The 14,410-nt window shown below is 41.7% G+C and overlaps 1 protein-coding gene across 2 annotated transcripts; it reads right to left on the bottom strand.

Annotated features, from left to right (window-relative positions):
• Window positions 1-947: 947 nt before the first annotated feature.
• Window positions 948-13,487, bottom strand: Clec2f (C-type lectin domain family 2, member f). Of its 2 annotated transcripts, XM_006506362.2 has the most exons (6): window positions 13,449-13,487; window positions 8,069-8,174; window positions 4,674-4,805; window positions 3,562-3,740; window positions 2,892-2,995; window positions 948-1,894 (listed from the first exon to the last, which is right to left on the bottom strand). In XM_006506362.2, the coding sequence occupies exons 2-6, from the start codon at window positions 8,154-8,156 to the stop codon at window positions 1,771-1,773; spliced, it is 627 nt and encodes a 208-aa protein (XP_006506425.1). In that variant the 5' UTR covers window positions 8,157-8,174; window positions 13,449-13,487; the 3' UTR covers window positions 948-1,770. The 2 variants fall into 2 exon arrangements, with proteins under 2 accessions (XP_006506425.1, NP_001264131.1); NM_001277202.1 differs by lacking the exon at window positions 13,449-13,487 and having other exon boundaries at window positions 1,763-1,894; window positions 8,069-8,178.
• Between the last annotated feature and the right edge of the window lie 923 nt (window positions 13,488-14,410).

The raw sequence follows: 14,410 nt of genomic DNA, 5'->3' as shown, positions 1-14,410 counted from the left end.
TAGGCAAATGGTTGGACCTGGAGGGCATCATCCTGAGTGAGGTAACACAATCACAAAAGAACTCAAATGATATGTACTCACTGATAAGTGGATATTAGCCCAGAAACTTAGTATACCTGAGATATAAGATACAATTTGCAAAACATATAAAACTGAAGAAGAACAAAGACCAAAGTGTGGACACTTTGCCCCTTCTTCGAATTGGAAACAATCACCCATGGAAGGAGTTACAGAGACAAAATTTGGAGGTGAGACAAAAGGATGGACCATATAGAGACTGTCATATCTAGGGATCCATCCCATAATTAGCCTCCAAACGATGACACCATTGCATACACTAGCAAGCATTTGCTGAAAGGACCCTGATATAGCTGTCTCTTGTGAGTCTAGGCCGGGGCCTAGCAAACACATAAGTGGATGCTCAGAGTCAGCTATTGGATGGATCACAGGGCCCCCAATGGAGGAGCTAGAGAAAGTATCCAAGGAGCTAAAAAGATCTGCAACCCTGTAGGTGCAACAACATTATGAACTAACCAGTACCCCAAAGCTCTTATCTCTATCTGCATATGTATCAAAAGATGGCCTATTTGGCCATCACTGGAATGAGAGGCCCATTGGACATGCAAACTTTATATGCCCCAGTACAGGGGAACGCCAGGGCCAAAAAGTGGGAATCGGTGGGTAGGGGAGTGGGGGGGAGAGCATGGGGGACTTTTGGGATAGCATTGGAAATGTAATTGAGGAAAATACGTAATTTAAAAAAAAGAAATTTCTGTTATGGTACTTCATCAACCTTCATTTGTTATGCTCCCAGTTTATGTTTCAGAACCCTAACATACAGATAAAGGCTTACAAAGGTTAGATAAAATTCAAAATGCTTTAAATAAACTTAATAATTTAAGAGATGCTAAACCCCTATAATTCCATGCTGCAAAAGCTGCCTCTAAATGGGTAACACAAGTAAGAAAGAGATTGCCTTCCTAGTCTTCGTTGACGCATTAGTCATTTCAGTACCTGCCTTGAATACTTATAAGATTACACTTGTTACCCCTTAAGGATAAGTTTGCCCAGTGTACATATTTAAACATCTATACAGATTCCATCTTGTACGGCTCAAAACATTAACCTAATAGGTTAACACATCCCATTACAGAGACTGGTAGTCAAAGACAGATAAGATTCTCTCAAAGGTATATCAACCTAAGACAGGACAGAAATACAAAGATTCACATACCAGTGATGGGTAAGATCCACATTTCTTGAAGGAACACCTAAGATAGGCACAATCTTTCTGCTCCAATAGCTAAGACTTCTTTAACTTGTATAGGATAGGAAAGGGGGAAAAGTCAAGAGCCACTGGCCACTTCTCTGAAGTGGAGAAAAACAAGAGAGAAACTCAAGGGGATGGAAGTATGGGATAAAGAATTCTAGAAGGGGGAACCAGGAGAAGGCAACATTTGGAATTAAAATAAATAAAATTAAGAAACAAGAAAAAAAAAGTAGAAGTTACTGATACTGATATTTAGTTTATGTTTAAGATATGAGTACCAGATCATGCCTGAATACATATTTAATTTAGAACCATTCATGTTCTCCGAAGCACACATATGAATAGTCCTCAGAGAGTTGTCATCTTTGATATCATCATGCATTATGAACTGATTCTGATAATGGTTTTTGCAGATCATTAATGATACAGCAAGAGTAGATAACATGTTATGTGTTCATCATTATTGCTATGACATACTCTCTACCCAGGATACAAAACTACTAGCACTGTAACATATAGTTGCTGGACCGGCTACAAATCCACTTCCTAGGTATGTAGTCCCTGCTACTGCTGATCCCATTGTCACTCAGGAAGCCACATTCTCCATCTCCTTGAATCAAAAACCTAAAGGAAAAATAAAAAGAAATAAATATTTCTGCAGAGTCTGCGATTGCACTCACTCCTACAATCATATCTCACTCATCTTTACTTATATATGATATGAATCAGAAACAGAGTCCACTGGAATCCCATGCACTAGTTTTGCACCTATGGACTTTTATATCCTCAGGGCTTGATTTGACCACCACAACTCTGTCACTTAACTATGGTGAACCCTGTAATATATGTGCAATGCTTTCTGCCATGATCAAAGGAACTGCAGCCGTGGGTAGCTTCACAAGGGTGATTTTCAGTGGTCACTTGAAGTATTTTTATACATGTATAAAAGTGGGAGAAAATGCACCACTTAGTAAATTGCTGGAAGGTCTTTAACTATAGACATGAAATGTTCTTTGTTTTACCCTTCCAGTGAAATGAGTCTGTTCAAAATGGCTGTGCTTACATTCAAGAGCTGTCCACGGTAATCTTTGATGGCAAGACCTTAGTAGGCACTCTCAATGTCCCTGGAGTCTCTGTTTCTGTGACCAGGTGCAACCATGTCAACAGAAGACTGATAATTCTCAGGCTTGCAGTTCTGCAGTGGCACGCTATGGTTTTAGAGCCCTTGGCCATCAGCAGTTCTGACTACATCATGCAAGGGCAGTTATCACCAAGGAAAAATTTTCAAGTGGTGATAGCAGGCAACATCTACCCCAGATGCCAACATCATGCTAAATATTTGGAAGGAAATAACACTATGTAAATGCTTTGAAGATGATGGCTAGCACATGGGAGAGTATCCAATTGATTTAAATTTGTCAGGATGTGAAGTTTGTTAGGGATTGGCTGTTTCATGAGGCACACAACCTATGCCCAGGGCACACCTCAGCCCAAGGGTTCATTTCTCTTCCTTCCCAGTACAGTTGGCTTCATGTGACACTGACTTTCAACCCTTATATCCACAACTCACACACATCACAACACATGAACATATTAGAAGGAAAACATTCTGAAAGCATACGTGTTGTTATACTCAGTGTTGTCTGTCCACCTCCAAGGGTGCTCTGACGAGTCTCTGTGTAGTCCAATCCAGTGGCTAGAATTCATGTGTCTCTTTAGAAAATTCTGTCAACACAGAAAGTGAACACTTGTGTCACTGTTTCAGAAGACCCTTGCATCTCTCTACTCCACAGTTCCCTCTAGAGATACCAGGAGGGTGTAACTGAGGGTCACATAATTTGGATCTGTATTAGTACCCAGTTCTCAGTGGACTTGACATCTGTAATTCTAAAGTGTGTCACCTGAACTAAAGTATCAAATGTAACAACATATTCCTCTGTGGCCAAGTTAGTTCTCAGTTAACCTCCCATTGCAGTTAACAGTTGTCACCTGCTATATGCAACATGTGCTATCTTACAGGAAAACGCTCATGACTGCCAGGTGTCCCAGTAAAATGGCATATCTGACCTTCTAGCTGACTATGAGAACTTCATGAGAGAATGTATCTTGAATAGACATTCAGGACTCCAGGCAGAAGTCAAGCATCAGCAAATGGCGCACACTCACATTCCCTATGTCTCCATGTGCTTGGGATGGGATCCTTCCTCAGGCCTCATCTGTAACTCTCTATCTCAAGGCAATGTAATATTCAACAGAACAAACAGGCAAACCAATCCCTGCCCATTGCTTACCAGCTCCTCCTCGTTGTCAAACCGAGCTAGTTGGGCCTCTTGGGCCATGCAGAAGGCCTGGGCAAATGTCCAGTTACTTGTGTATTCAGAAAAATAAAAATATTTATTTCCAACTCCAGTCCAGTTTTGCAGGCAAGCAGCATAGGTATTTTTGGTTGACATCTGTTTTATCATTATTGCTAAAATGTAGAGAATACAATGGATCATGACAAACAGGTCTTCTCTCTTTTTGCCACACCCTTCTGAGCTCAGCTGTGAGGCATGAATCTGATGGTAGCTTTCCTAACTGATCTTCAGGAATCCTCTCCTGAGCATGATCGGCCTTTAACTAAAGTCCTCCCACCTTGGGCCTGTGTCCCATTCTCTCTCAGGTGCTCACTGTCAGTAGGGCTCCCAGGAAGTGCACTTCTATAACAGCATCACTTTCTGAGCTTTGGATGACCGTTTACTACAGTAGGGATTGCTACAGCGGCAAGCACTCTGTAGGGACACCTACTGACACCCAGCCCGATAACTGAGATAGCAGTGAGAACCTTTGGGTAGGCAGTGTATACAGTGTGAACATGTTGCACTAAAGGATGAATTACATACTTAGCTGGACAGTGCAAGACTTTACTACACTATTATGAACACTGTGGTATGAAAATTCTATAAATTCATTACTTCAGGAACTTTCCATTTAACACTTTCAAAATACAGTTGAGCCTGGTTAATAAATCAATGGAGTATGAGGGGAGGCAATGTACCTTCCTGGCCATATTACCCTTCTCTGTCCTCACACTTGCTAGAGTTTCCTCCTTGGAGCTTTTTTCTCCTTGTTCTCTGCCTTGGACAGTTCCCCCAGGTGGACATATATCTTCTGCATCTTTGTGTAGAGCCTGCTGGGTGTCATCTTCCCAGGGATGCTGAGCCTGCCCTCCTGTGCACACTATAGTCTGAGTGTTCCTTCACTGCATCTTCCTGCTGGAACCTAAGTTCCCAGAGAACAGGAACTTCCAGTGTGTTTTCTCTAGAGGCCTTCCCACAATGCCTGGATTACAGTGGTCAGTAAATTTAACTGACAATGGGAATGTGGACATCATGCCACAGAATTTGGAGAGTAAGTCACTTACCTGACAAAGCAACTACAACTACAATGAGGACCACAACTACAATGAGGACCATGGTCACTCCACAGCAGCGGAAACGCCGACAATGAGACTTGGAAGAGACAATTCCACAAAATTTTTCTTGGATTTTTTTACCTGAAAAACATAAATATGAGAATATCACTCTCAAAAATCTTTTAGAGAAAAGATAAATTTATGCTAGTATCATCTGTAGATTTAACTTATACTTTCCTAGTACAAACCCCTCCATAAGAAAGTCTCCATTTATAAATGATATCCTTGGCTCTCAGAAGACTAGAGGAAAGAGAAACAGAATTTTTGCCACAGAATATTCCAGTTATTAAACTAAGATCATGGAAAAAAAGATACAACAGAGAGCTACCCATTTGATTAGTGTAATCAGAATAGACCTCATTAAAACAGAGAGGACCACATGAATAATAAAAAGAAGAGCAAATTAATATGCCAGGTGTGGCAGCTGAGAACTACAATTCTAGCTCATGGGAGGTGTAGGCCATAGAGTCATGAGTTCAAGGCCAGTCTTAGCTAAATATTGAATTTGAGGCTGAGATTACATTAGGCTCTGTTCTATCTATCCATCTATCTATCTATCTATCTATCTATCTATCATCTATCTAAACTCTAATGATAATTCAACCTAGCAACAAAATAAGAGAATAAAAAAAGGACCATTTCACTAAATTCAGCAAAAAAACATATGCAAAATTCAACGTAAATCCACAGTAATACGTATTAAGATTTGAGGAGTGTCCACAATCTGACAAGAAATATGCGTCATAAACTGTAGCTGCTTGTATTCTCATGCTAATTATGTTCCCCAAAACACCTGTTTGCAGTGTCCCACACATAAGTCTGAGGGATCCTACCCCTAGTTGCTTCTGATTGGTAAATAAAGTCGCTGACCGTCGATGGCTGGGCAGAGCAGACAGAGGCCGGACTTTGGCATTTCCAGGCAAGGGAGAAAGGTAGGAGGAGGAGGAAAGAGATCCTCCATGCTTTGAGAAGGAGAGCCAAGGTGCCATGCCTGAGAGGTGCAGGACAGAGAACATAGTCACCATGTAGGAGCCAGGGGGATGCTGCCAAAGGGGTCTACATGACTGGTCCTAGGGCAACAAAGATGGAATACAGATTAGAGTAAGTAAAACTTGGGAATACTGGAGGGGGTGGATTAGCCATGTGGAGGTTAGGAAGTGACCCAACCATTGAGCTGTTTAAGGCATATAAAAATATAACCGTTATGTGTATGGATCTGTCATTCGGGGACACAGAGCGTTGGGGCAGGTAGCAAGGAACACTGCCACTATCAATCTGAATAGTGATTAATTGGGTACGGGCTACATTAACCAAAAAGAAAATTCAATTACAACCAACAGGAATGATCCCGACCCCCACTTCTAGTGACAAAGAACAAGGCAAGGATGTCTGCTCATCATTCTAGTGTGACTCTGGGGTTCCTAGCAAGGAAGGACAACAGGGCAAGAAAAAGAAATCACAGTCCAACCTCAGAGATAAAAGCATTGATAGTCAGACAACATGAATATATCTACATATAGAGTTCTCTAGAGTCTATTAATTGACTATAAAAGCAATGAATGAGTTTACAATAATACAGGAAACAAGGTAAATGCATGAAATAATTTGCATGTTTAAACACTAGCAACTGTCGTATGGAAACTAATGTAAAGATAACACCTGTTACAGAACTGCCAAGCAAACAATTACACACCTAATAAAACATATTCAAAATCAATTTTGGAACAATAGCAAGTGCTTTTAATCTCTGAGCCATCTCATTGGTCACTACCAGTATGTTTTAAAGCTCTCAGTACATTTAGTTACAATTTCTTTTGAGTGAGAAAAGAAAAACCTACCTGTCCATTGTTTATCTTCTTAATCCTTTTTTAAGGGATCAGAGCCAAAAGTTTTCATTACACTGAAACTAATGTATTTTTCTGGTGTGTAGGTAAAGCTTTTGATATTGTAAGCAAAATTCATTTCCTGAGATAAACTCACTCACAAAGGTTTTTTTCCTTCAAGTACATTTAAGTTTATAGCCCTCATGTTTGTATTTATGATCCATTCCGATTCAGTTATTGTACAGAGTATGAACTGTGAATCCTCACCATAGATCCAACAGTTCCAGGACCATATTCAGAAGAGATGTCATTTTTCTCTATCTCAGATCTGCCCACATTGGCCATTCTACAGTGCAAACACACACATACACACACACACACACACACACACACACACACACACACACTATACAAAAATAGGCACACATTATGAACACATACTTATATTTTTCAAATGATACAAAAAATTGAATAAAATGACACATGTGTAGCTAAATTTGCATAAATATGCTTAATATTACCAGGCTTTGGAAGAAAAACAAGAAAACAGTTTAGAATTTTGTAAAAATGAGACCCCCTTTATCACATGCCCTTGTCTTCCTAGTCTTTGTGGATATGTGGATATCCACAAAATGAATGTGACAATACCTGTGTTTATATTTAAAATCTGTGAGTGTTTCCAGTAGGTTTATGAATTAACTCATATCTTATAACAACTCAAATGGCCCCAAAATGAGTTCTGAAGGAAATGATTGGAAAAGAAAAACTGGGCTGTATGCTTGGAGCTCCCCATTTCTTATTCTGGCTAAATAGTCCTCAGCCTGCTGTTCTCAAAAATCCTGGAACTTTCTGGACAGTATAAGTATCCCTTAAAGCATTTTGCAGAAAAAGCAGTTTCTCTTGGGGCTGCAAGATGGCTCGCGGGGTAAAGGTGCTTGCTGTTCAAGCCCAGTGATCTGAGTTCAAACCCTAGAACATGCTGAAAGCAACAAGAGCAGCAAACTACACACAGCTGTCCTCTGACCTCTAAATAGCCACACAACACCAGCATCACCACTAAAACTTAGAACAACAACAAAACCCACCTAGTTTGCAGTTTATTTGGAGAATCTGACCACAGAGCAGTGGTTTTCTGCTGAGAAATTCTAACTGCCACTCACTTGCTCTCTTTAGGGAACTGAAAATATGTGTCTTGTTCTCTTACATGAACAGCTTGAAGCGTTCCATCCTTGACCAAGGGGCCCTACAGGATTATCTGAGGGTTTTTTTTTTAGTTTTATAGATATCTTAGATACAGTAGTTAAAACTTAAAACATAATTTTAGCCATCACAGTAGCATTCCATCACAATGAACGCAACAGAGTCAACAGAGTAACTGATATCAGAGGCCTCCAGGCACCTTCACATCTATAGAGACCTGCCCAGACAGGCTAAAGAGCAGGAGTTTCTGCTTCTCTGTGAGACCATGGTGACGCTGCTCTCTGCCTTTCTAGTTTGTTTCAAATTGCATTAAATAAATACCTGTTTCTCCATTTTCTAGGTGGTCTGTGGTAGTGACCTCTGTATTCAGCAATCTCTCGTGAGCCACTTCGTCCTGTGAGGCTGTCATCTCTGAGCTGAGTCTCTACTGCAAATGAAACCAGGGAGGAAGAATTAACAATCCCAACCATCCTGTGGCTTGTTTACTCATACTTTCCAGCAGAATACCCACAGCACATGAAGGTTTTCAGGTTTTGTTCACCCACTCACACAACACACGGAGGATTTGGGGGGCTATTTTTGTGTGTTTTGTTGTTGTTTTGTTTTGAAAAACAGGATCGAAAACTAGGAGAGGGGATTGAGACACTGAATGTAGTATACTGCAAATAAAATAATCAGAATTGCTAAAGGCTGTATTATTTGACAAAGCAAACAGCTTTTAATTTTAAAGCAAGTGTTTATTTCAGAATTGGATTTCACTGTGTAGTTGTGGCTGGCCTCAGGCTCACTTGATAAGTAAATCTCAGAAGAGTACAACACTCATTCCACAGCGTGTGATCAGTATTTATTGCCAAGGCAGAGAGTAAATGGTTAGAACTGTTTACAAGATCTTGATGCAGGAGAGTCTTGGTATAAGCATTACAATGTCATGTCTGGATTGAAACAAGATATGAGGTCAGAGAAATCAGCGTTTTAATAACCCCAGGATAAACTTTCCACAACATACAAAACATTATTCCTATACAAACTGTCTGGGAGCCAAAACTGTTCTCTATAGTGGCCCTCCTGAGGGTGAATGAAAGGAAGACATGACTGTTCAAGGCATGGTTGAAGGAGAGGTTTCTATTCTAGATGTGGGGGAAAGTACAGCCAGAGGAATCTGGAAGGGTCCAGAGTAGGAAGAGAAAGTAGACTGAACCAGGCTATGAGATGAGAGAAGGAGAGATTGCATGAGAGAAGCAGGAAAAAAATAAGACCCTGAGGAACTGGTAAGCTGCCTCCCCCACTGGTCAAAGTAAATGTCCCCCATGGTTCCAGCTCTCAAGCTTGTCTCTTGCTCCACAGACTAGCCTGTTCCCACAGCTTGTCTGCCAGCTCAGCTTGTGTCACAGGCCTGAACCCGCCTGAAAAAACTCACTTTCTGTCACCATGACCTTATGCCACTGCTGCCAGCTTTCTTATTCCCTTACATTCTGGTCCTCTACACCAATCTAAGCCAAGTGTTTCTCTAATGCAGAGCCAAATGTTTCTCTGCTAATGCAAAGTGTGTTTTCTATACTAACAACCTGTCAAAGTTACTTAATGATTAAGATGTTCATTCCTATCCTGCCTTGTAAGTGATTTTTGCTACTGCCATTAAATTATGGTGTGCTCTATTCAGATATGACCAATCTATTTAGCCCTCGATCTTGTCAGAAGTCTGCTAATTGTTAATATACTTAAAGTTTAAGACAGACAGAATCTCTAAAAGCCTAACAGATGACACTGCAAGGTCTCAAGAGATTTGGACACAGCTACAAGAGACTGCCTAGTATGTGGTATGAAAACTACTGAGAAACACTGAGGACAGACTAGAGAGTCAAATGCCTCATCTTGTCTAAGTCAAGGTGAGCAATTTCTCACTTCATGCATTATCTGATACACAGAGAAAGGGGCTCTTCATTAAAAAGCCCTCTGTCTTCTGGGCTTGAAATCCAGACTGACTCCACTCAAGATTCCATGGAGAACACAGAGACCTGTTTAGACTACAGATGAACTCTTCTTAATAGCGTTCTCACGACCGGCCAGGAAAGAACACAACAAACCAGAATCTTCTGCGGCAAAACTTTATTGCTTACATCTTCAGGAGCCAGGAGCGCAAACCCCCAGCCCCAAAAGCGAAAGCCACCTTCTAAACATCTTTAGGAGCCAGAGCACCAGCGCGCAGAGCGCAAAAGCGCAAGCAAGAGCTCTATTGTTTACATCTTTAGGAGCAAGCGAGCAGGCGCCAGAGCCAGAGCGAAGAGCGCAAGTAAGAGAGAGTGGCGGAAACCCCGTCCCCTTTAAGGAGGAGTTATCCTTCGCTTAGGACGCATCACTCCCTGATTGGCTGCAGCCCATGGCCGAGCTGACGTTCACGGGAAAGGCAGAGTACAAGTAGTCGTAAAATACCCTTGGCACATGCGCAGATTATTTGTTTACCACTTAGAACACAGGATGTCAGCGCCATCTTGTGACGGCGAATGTGGGGGCGGCTCCCAACAAACTCTGTCATTTTTTAATTAATATATGACTGATAGATTATAATTTATTCTTCCCTAGATTTCTGACTACATTGACAGCTAAGGTAACTGTAGCTTTACAGCTGGATAACAGACCTAACTCCTTACCCTAAGGTAATTTACCACGGTATCTACTCATTAATTCGTTAACTAATTAATACTGCCAAATTTCTTACAGACGTCATGATAAAAGATACACAAATTCAGATGTAAGCTTTCACAGATGTAATCTGTTAAATTCCTACCTAAACTCAGTTTCCATTGATTAAATGCTTCATATTTCCTCTTGCTATGAACCTGTCCTAAGGTTATTCAAGTTCTTATAAATTCGCCTAACTCTAATGAAACATTCTACTATATGATCCAACTGTATAATCACAAATTCTTGTTCCTTCTGCTCCACAAAAAGCAGATCTTAAAGTTCATGTTGTTAACTCATATTCTTATCTCTTTTGTAAACGTCTAAGCTACAGAAAACCCATTCAGATCTACCTCTCATGGACAGAACAGACTCCATCCAGGTAAGTACACCTGCCGGTCAATAGACTAAAGTTCTCACTTGCTACCTATTTCAGAGGGTGGAATTCCTCTGGGTTTCAAATGTTCATCTAAGAAAAAAAATTCTTTCTCCCAAACATACTTAATCTCATTCTCTACCTATAAATCTGTGTATGTTTTAGCATCTTGTCAAGTCCAGGCACTTACTACATTCAAGGCAGCTCCAGAGAAGCAACCCACAGATTCTCCAATCTTCTCACAGACACAGATGCTTCTACCAGACCTGTTCCTTCTGATCTATTCACAGACGTTCCACAGACATGTCAAGGAAACAGCCAATTCTCCTAAGACTGGACCAACATTCCCATACACATTCTTCAAGGTTTCCTAGAGACTCAGCTCACCAAAGTCATCAGGAAGTAATTAAAGGCCACAATGACCCTATTCCTGCTCCACCATTGCCTCTTTCTAGTTTTTTTCTTTTTTAATTAAACCAAAACAGGGCGTTTTGTCTAAGCTCCACCCCAGCATTACCTGGCAACATCCAGCTATGCATGACTCACTATAAAAAGTGCTGCTTGTCCCCTCCACTCTCTTGCCTTCTTGCTCCCTTTCTCACCTTACCTCCTCTGTCCCCATTCCCTTCCACCCTCTCTCCACATGCTCATGACTGGCCTCTACTCCTCTACTCTTTCTCTCGTGCTGCTTTTCTCTGACTCTACTACCTTCTTGGCTCTCCTCTCCATGCCCTGAATAAACTCCATTCTATACTATACTGTTGTGTGACTGGCCCCTCACTGATATCTCAGCATGGGCCGTCGGAGGCACCCCCTTCCCCCATACCTGACTACACCTCCACCAAAACATCCCTTCTCTATCTTGTCATAAAACACAACACACACAGCTGATTTCCTCCATTGTCCCATGCCCCCTCTCCTAAGCCTTGTTACCACCAATATTCTACCTCTCTAAAATTGCTTTATTTATAATCTACTATCCCCTTCTCTTCATAAACTCTTTCTAGTTTCCTGGCTCCTGTTTGTGCCCTAAGTTAAGCACATAAAACAAGAGATTTCAAGCTAGGTTCTGCATGAGAGAATATACAGTGTTTGTCTGTAGTCTCCCCTCCTCCAGCCTGAAACCTGCTTGCTCAGGGGTGGAGCTTCCTGCTCATTCGTTCTGCCACTCCCACTGCTGGAACCTGCCGCTTTGCTGTTTGGAGCCACACATGTGCTCACCTTTCTACTGGACCTGAGATTATTCGGCGGGAATCGGGTCCCCTCCCCCTTCCTTCATAACTAGTGTTGCAACAGTAAAATTTGAGCTTTGATAAGAATGACTGTCTTGGCTACATTTCTTTCTCTCGCCACCTAGCCCCTCTTCTCTTCCAGGTTTCCAAAATGCCTTTCCAGGCTAGAACCCAGGTTGTGGTCTGCTGGCCGGACACAACATTTGTTTTTCTGGACCTAGGACACAGCATTAACTACAATGTTTTTTAATTCCATCCATTTACTTGAAAATTTCATGACCTCATTTTTCTTTACATATGAGTGATGTTCCATTTGTATGTGGAACAAGTTTTCCTTACCTATTCACCTTTTAAAGAACATCAAAGCTGGTTCCATTCTCAACTATTGTGAATGGAACAGCTATTAAATTGGATGTACAGATTTCTGTGTAGTAAAATACAAAATCTGTTGAATATAAACCAGGGATGATACACCTTAGTCATATAGTAGGTTTTACCTCTAGTGGTTTGTGAAACTGCCAAGGACCAGGCCCAGTTGGCCCCTCTCAATCTGTGGGAAACAGGGTCTCGGACAGATGGGCAAAGAGCCACAGACACACACAGACACGAGAGAGTGTGCTGGATCTGAATGTATTTACTAAAGAACCCCTGGTGGTGGGTTTAACAATAGACTACCATTGCATCAGAGCATTCACCTGGCTCCATTTTAAATGCGGCCTGGTCCCCTCTATCTTTTGATGTATGCATTCCTTTCGTTTTGTGTCACTGTAACTTGGCAGGTGTGTTCGCCTGGTTTTTTTGTTTTTCTTCTGTATAAAAAAGTCTGGTGTTCGTTTGGACAATACATTCAGATCCAGCATACTCTCTCGTATCTGTGTCTGTCTGTCAATTCTCGCCAACTCTTTGCCCATCTGTTCGAGACCCTGTTTCCCACGGATTGAGAGGTGCAGACTGGGCTCGGTCCATGGCATGAAACCTTCAGTCTCAATCCCAAAGTAGCTGGTACACCCTATTATGTATGTTGCATGTAGTTTTAAAATCATTCTACTGCCTTTGCCCAGGACCATGCTACCAGCCCCTCCCTGCTCGCTTCTGTTCTACCTGGCTTGGCTCAAGGAATGGCTGATGCCAGCCACAACCAGGACTTTCTCTCAACCTGCCCCTGCTCCGGAAGGGGTCTCATTAACAGACCACTCCTGAGAGAGAGCCTTGAATCCACAGATAAATGATACTCTGACAGCTTTGTTGTTTTAACTTACCTGCTATCCCCTTTGCCCGGCACAAATATCTGCTGCCTGAAAACGTATGCTCTTACCAAATCACCATTCCATTTCTCCTTCTGCGCCAAACTCAATGAATTCTTCGAAACAGCCCCTGACAAATATCTCTGGCAATACACCCACAAGACACCTACCTGCAGCCACAAGAGCTTACGTTCTGCGTGCCAGAGCCTGGCAGAAAGGGGCCAGTTCTTCCTGGTGTTCAAATTTGTCCTCAAAATCGGAAGTCCCGCCTGTACCTCCCAGCAATTGGTTCCTGGTTTTCTTTATTGAAATATCAAGAACCACTTAGGGAACGAGAAATTATTATCAGAAACTGTTCTGGATAGCTGGGGCTAAATATATTTGATGTTAATTCCGTTCTCCTGTGAAGAATTGTGAACAAGGAATGAGTCAGCACTCAGGTGATTTCCTGTAAACCTGCTTCCCACCTTAATTTGTAAAATAAAAGAGAGATGGTGATTGGGCAGATAAAGGGAAGGTGGAGCGGGGAGGTGGGGGGAGAGAAGAAGGAGAAAATGGAAGAGGGAGAGGATGCAGTGGAGGAGGAAGAAGAAAAATAGAGCAGAAGCAAGTGGCCTGGAGAAACGCAAGTTCTAAGGGGTCTCACAGATGTGGAAGACGGTAGTGTAGTGCTAGATCTGCCCAATCTAGGCGCACTGCATGCATTCTTATTAATTGGGTTGTGTTTTCATTGCCAGGGCATATTTGGGTTGGAAATTTACCCAAGAGCCCCCACCCCCCTTACAACTGTGTGTATAAGTGAACCTCTTTTGTTAGGAGTAGCATAGTGTGACTTTAATCACAGTACTCAGAGGTAGAGGCAGAGGCAGGCAGATTCTTGTGAGTTCAAGGCAAGCCTGGTCTACATAGTAAATTCCAGAACAGACGGGACTATATACAAAGACTCCATATCAAAAAGCCAACACAAATACATAAAAACATATATTTTATTTTTAAATAAGAACTTAATTTGATAATCAAAAAAGCTAAGTAATTTAACAAGGGCTGCAATTACATCTTGCTATGAATCCATTCCTTCTCTGTGTTGATCCTGGCACCTCTGATTCCTGTATTATTGAGGTAGTTGTCTTCT

This window comes from Mus musculus, chromosome 6, assembly GCF_000001635.26.
Source record: "Mus musculus strain C57BL/6J chromosome 6, GRCm38.p6 C57BL/6J".
Classification (NCBI taxonomy): Eukaryota; Metazoa; Chordata; class Mammalia; order Rodentia; family Muridae; genus Mus; species Mus musculus.
Note: the sequence above shows the minus strand (reverse complement) of the source record. Positions and strands in the feature narration are given on the sequence as shown.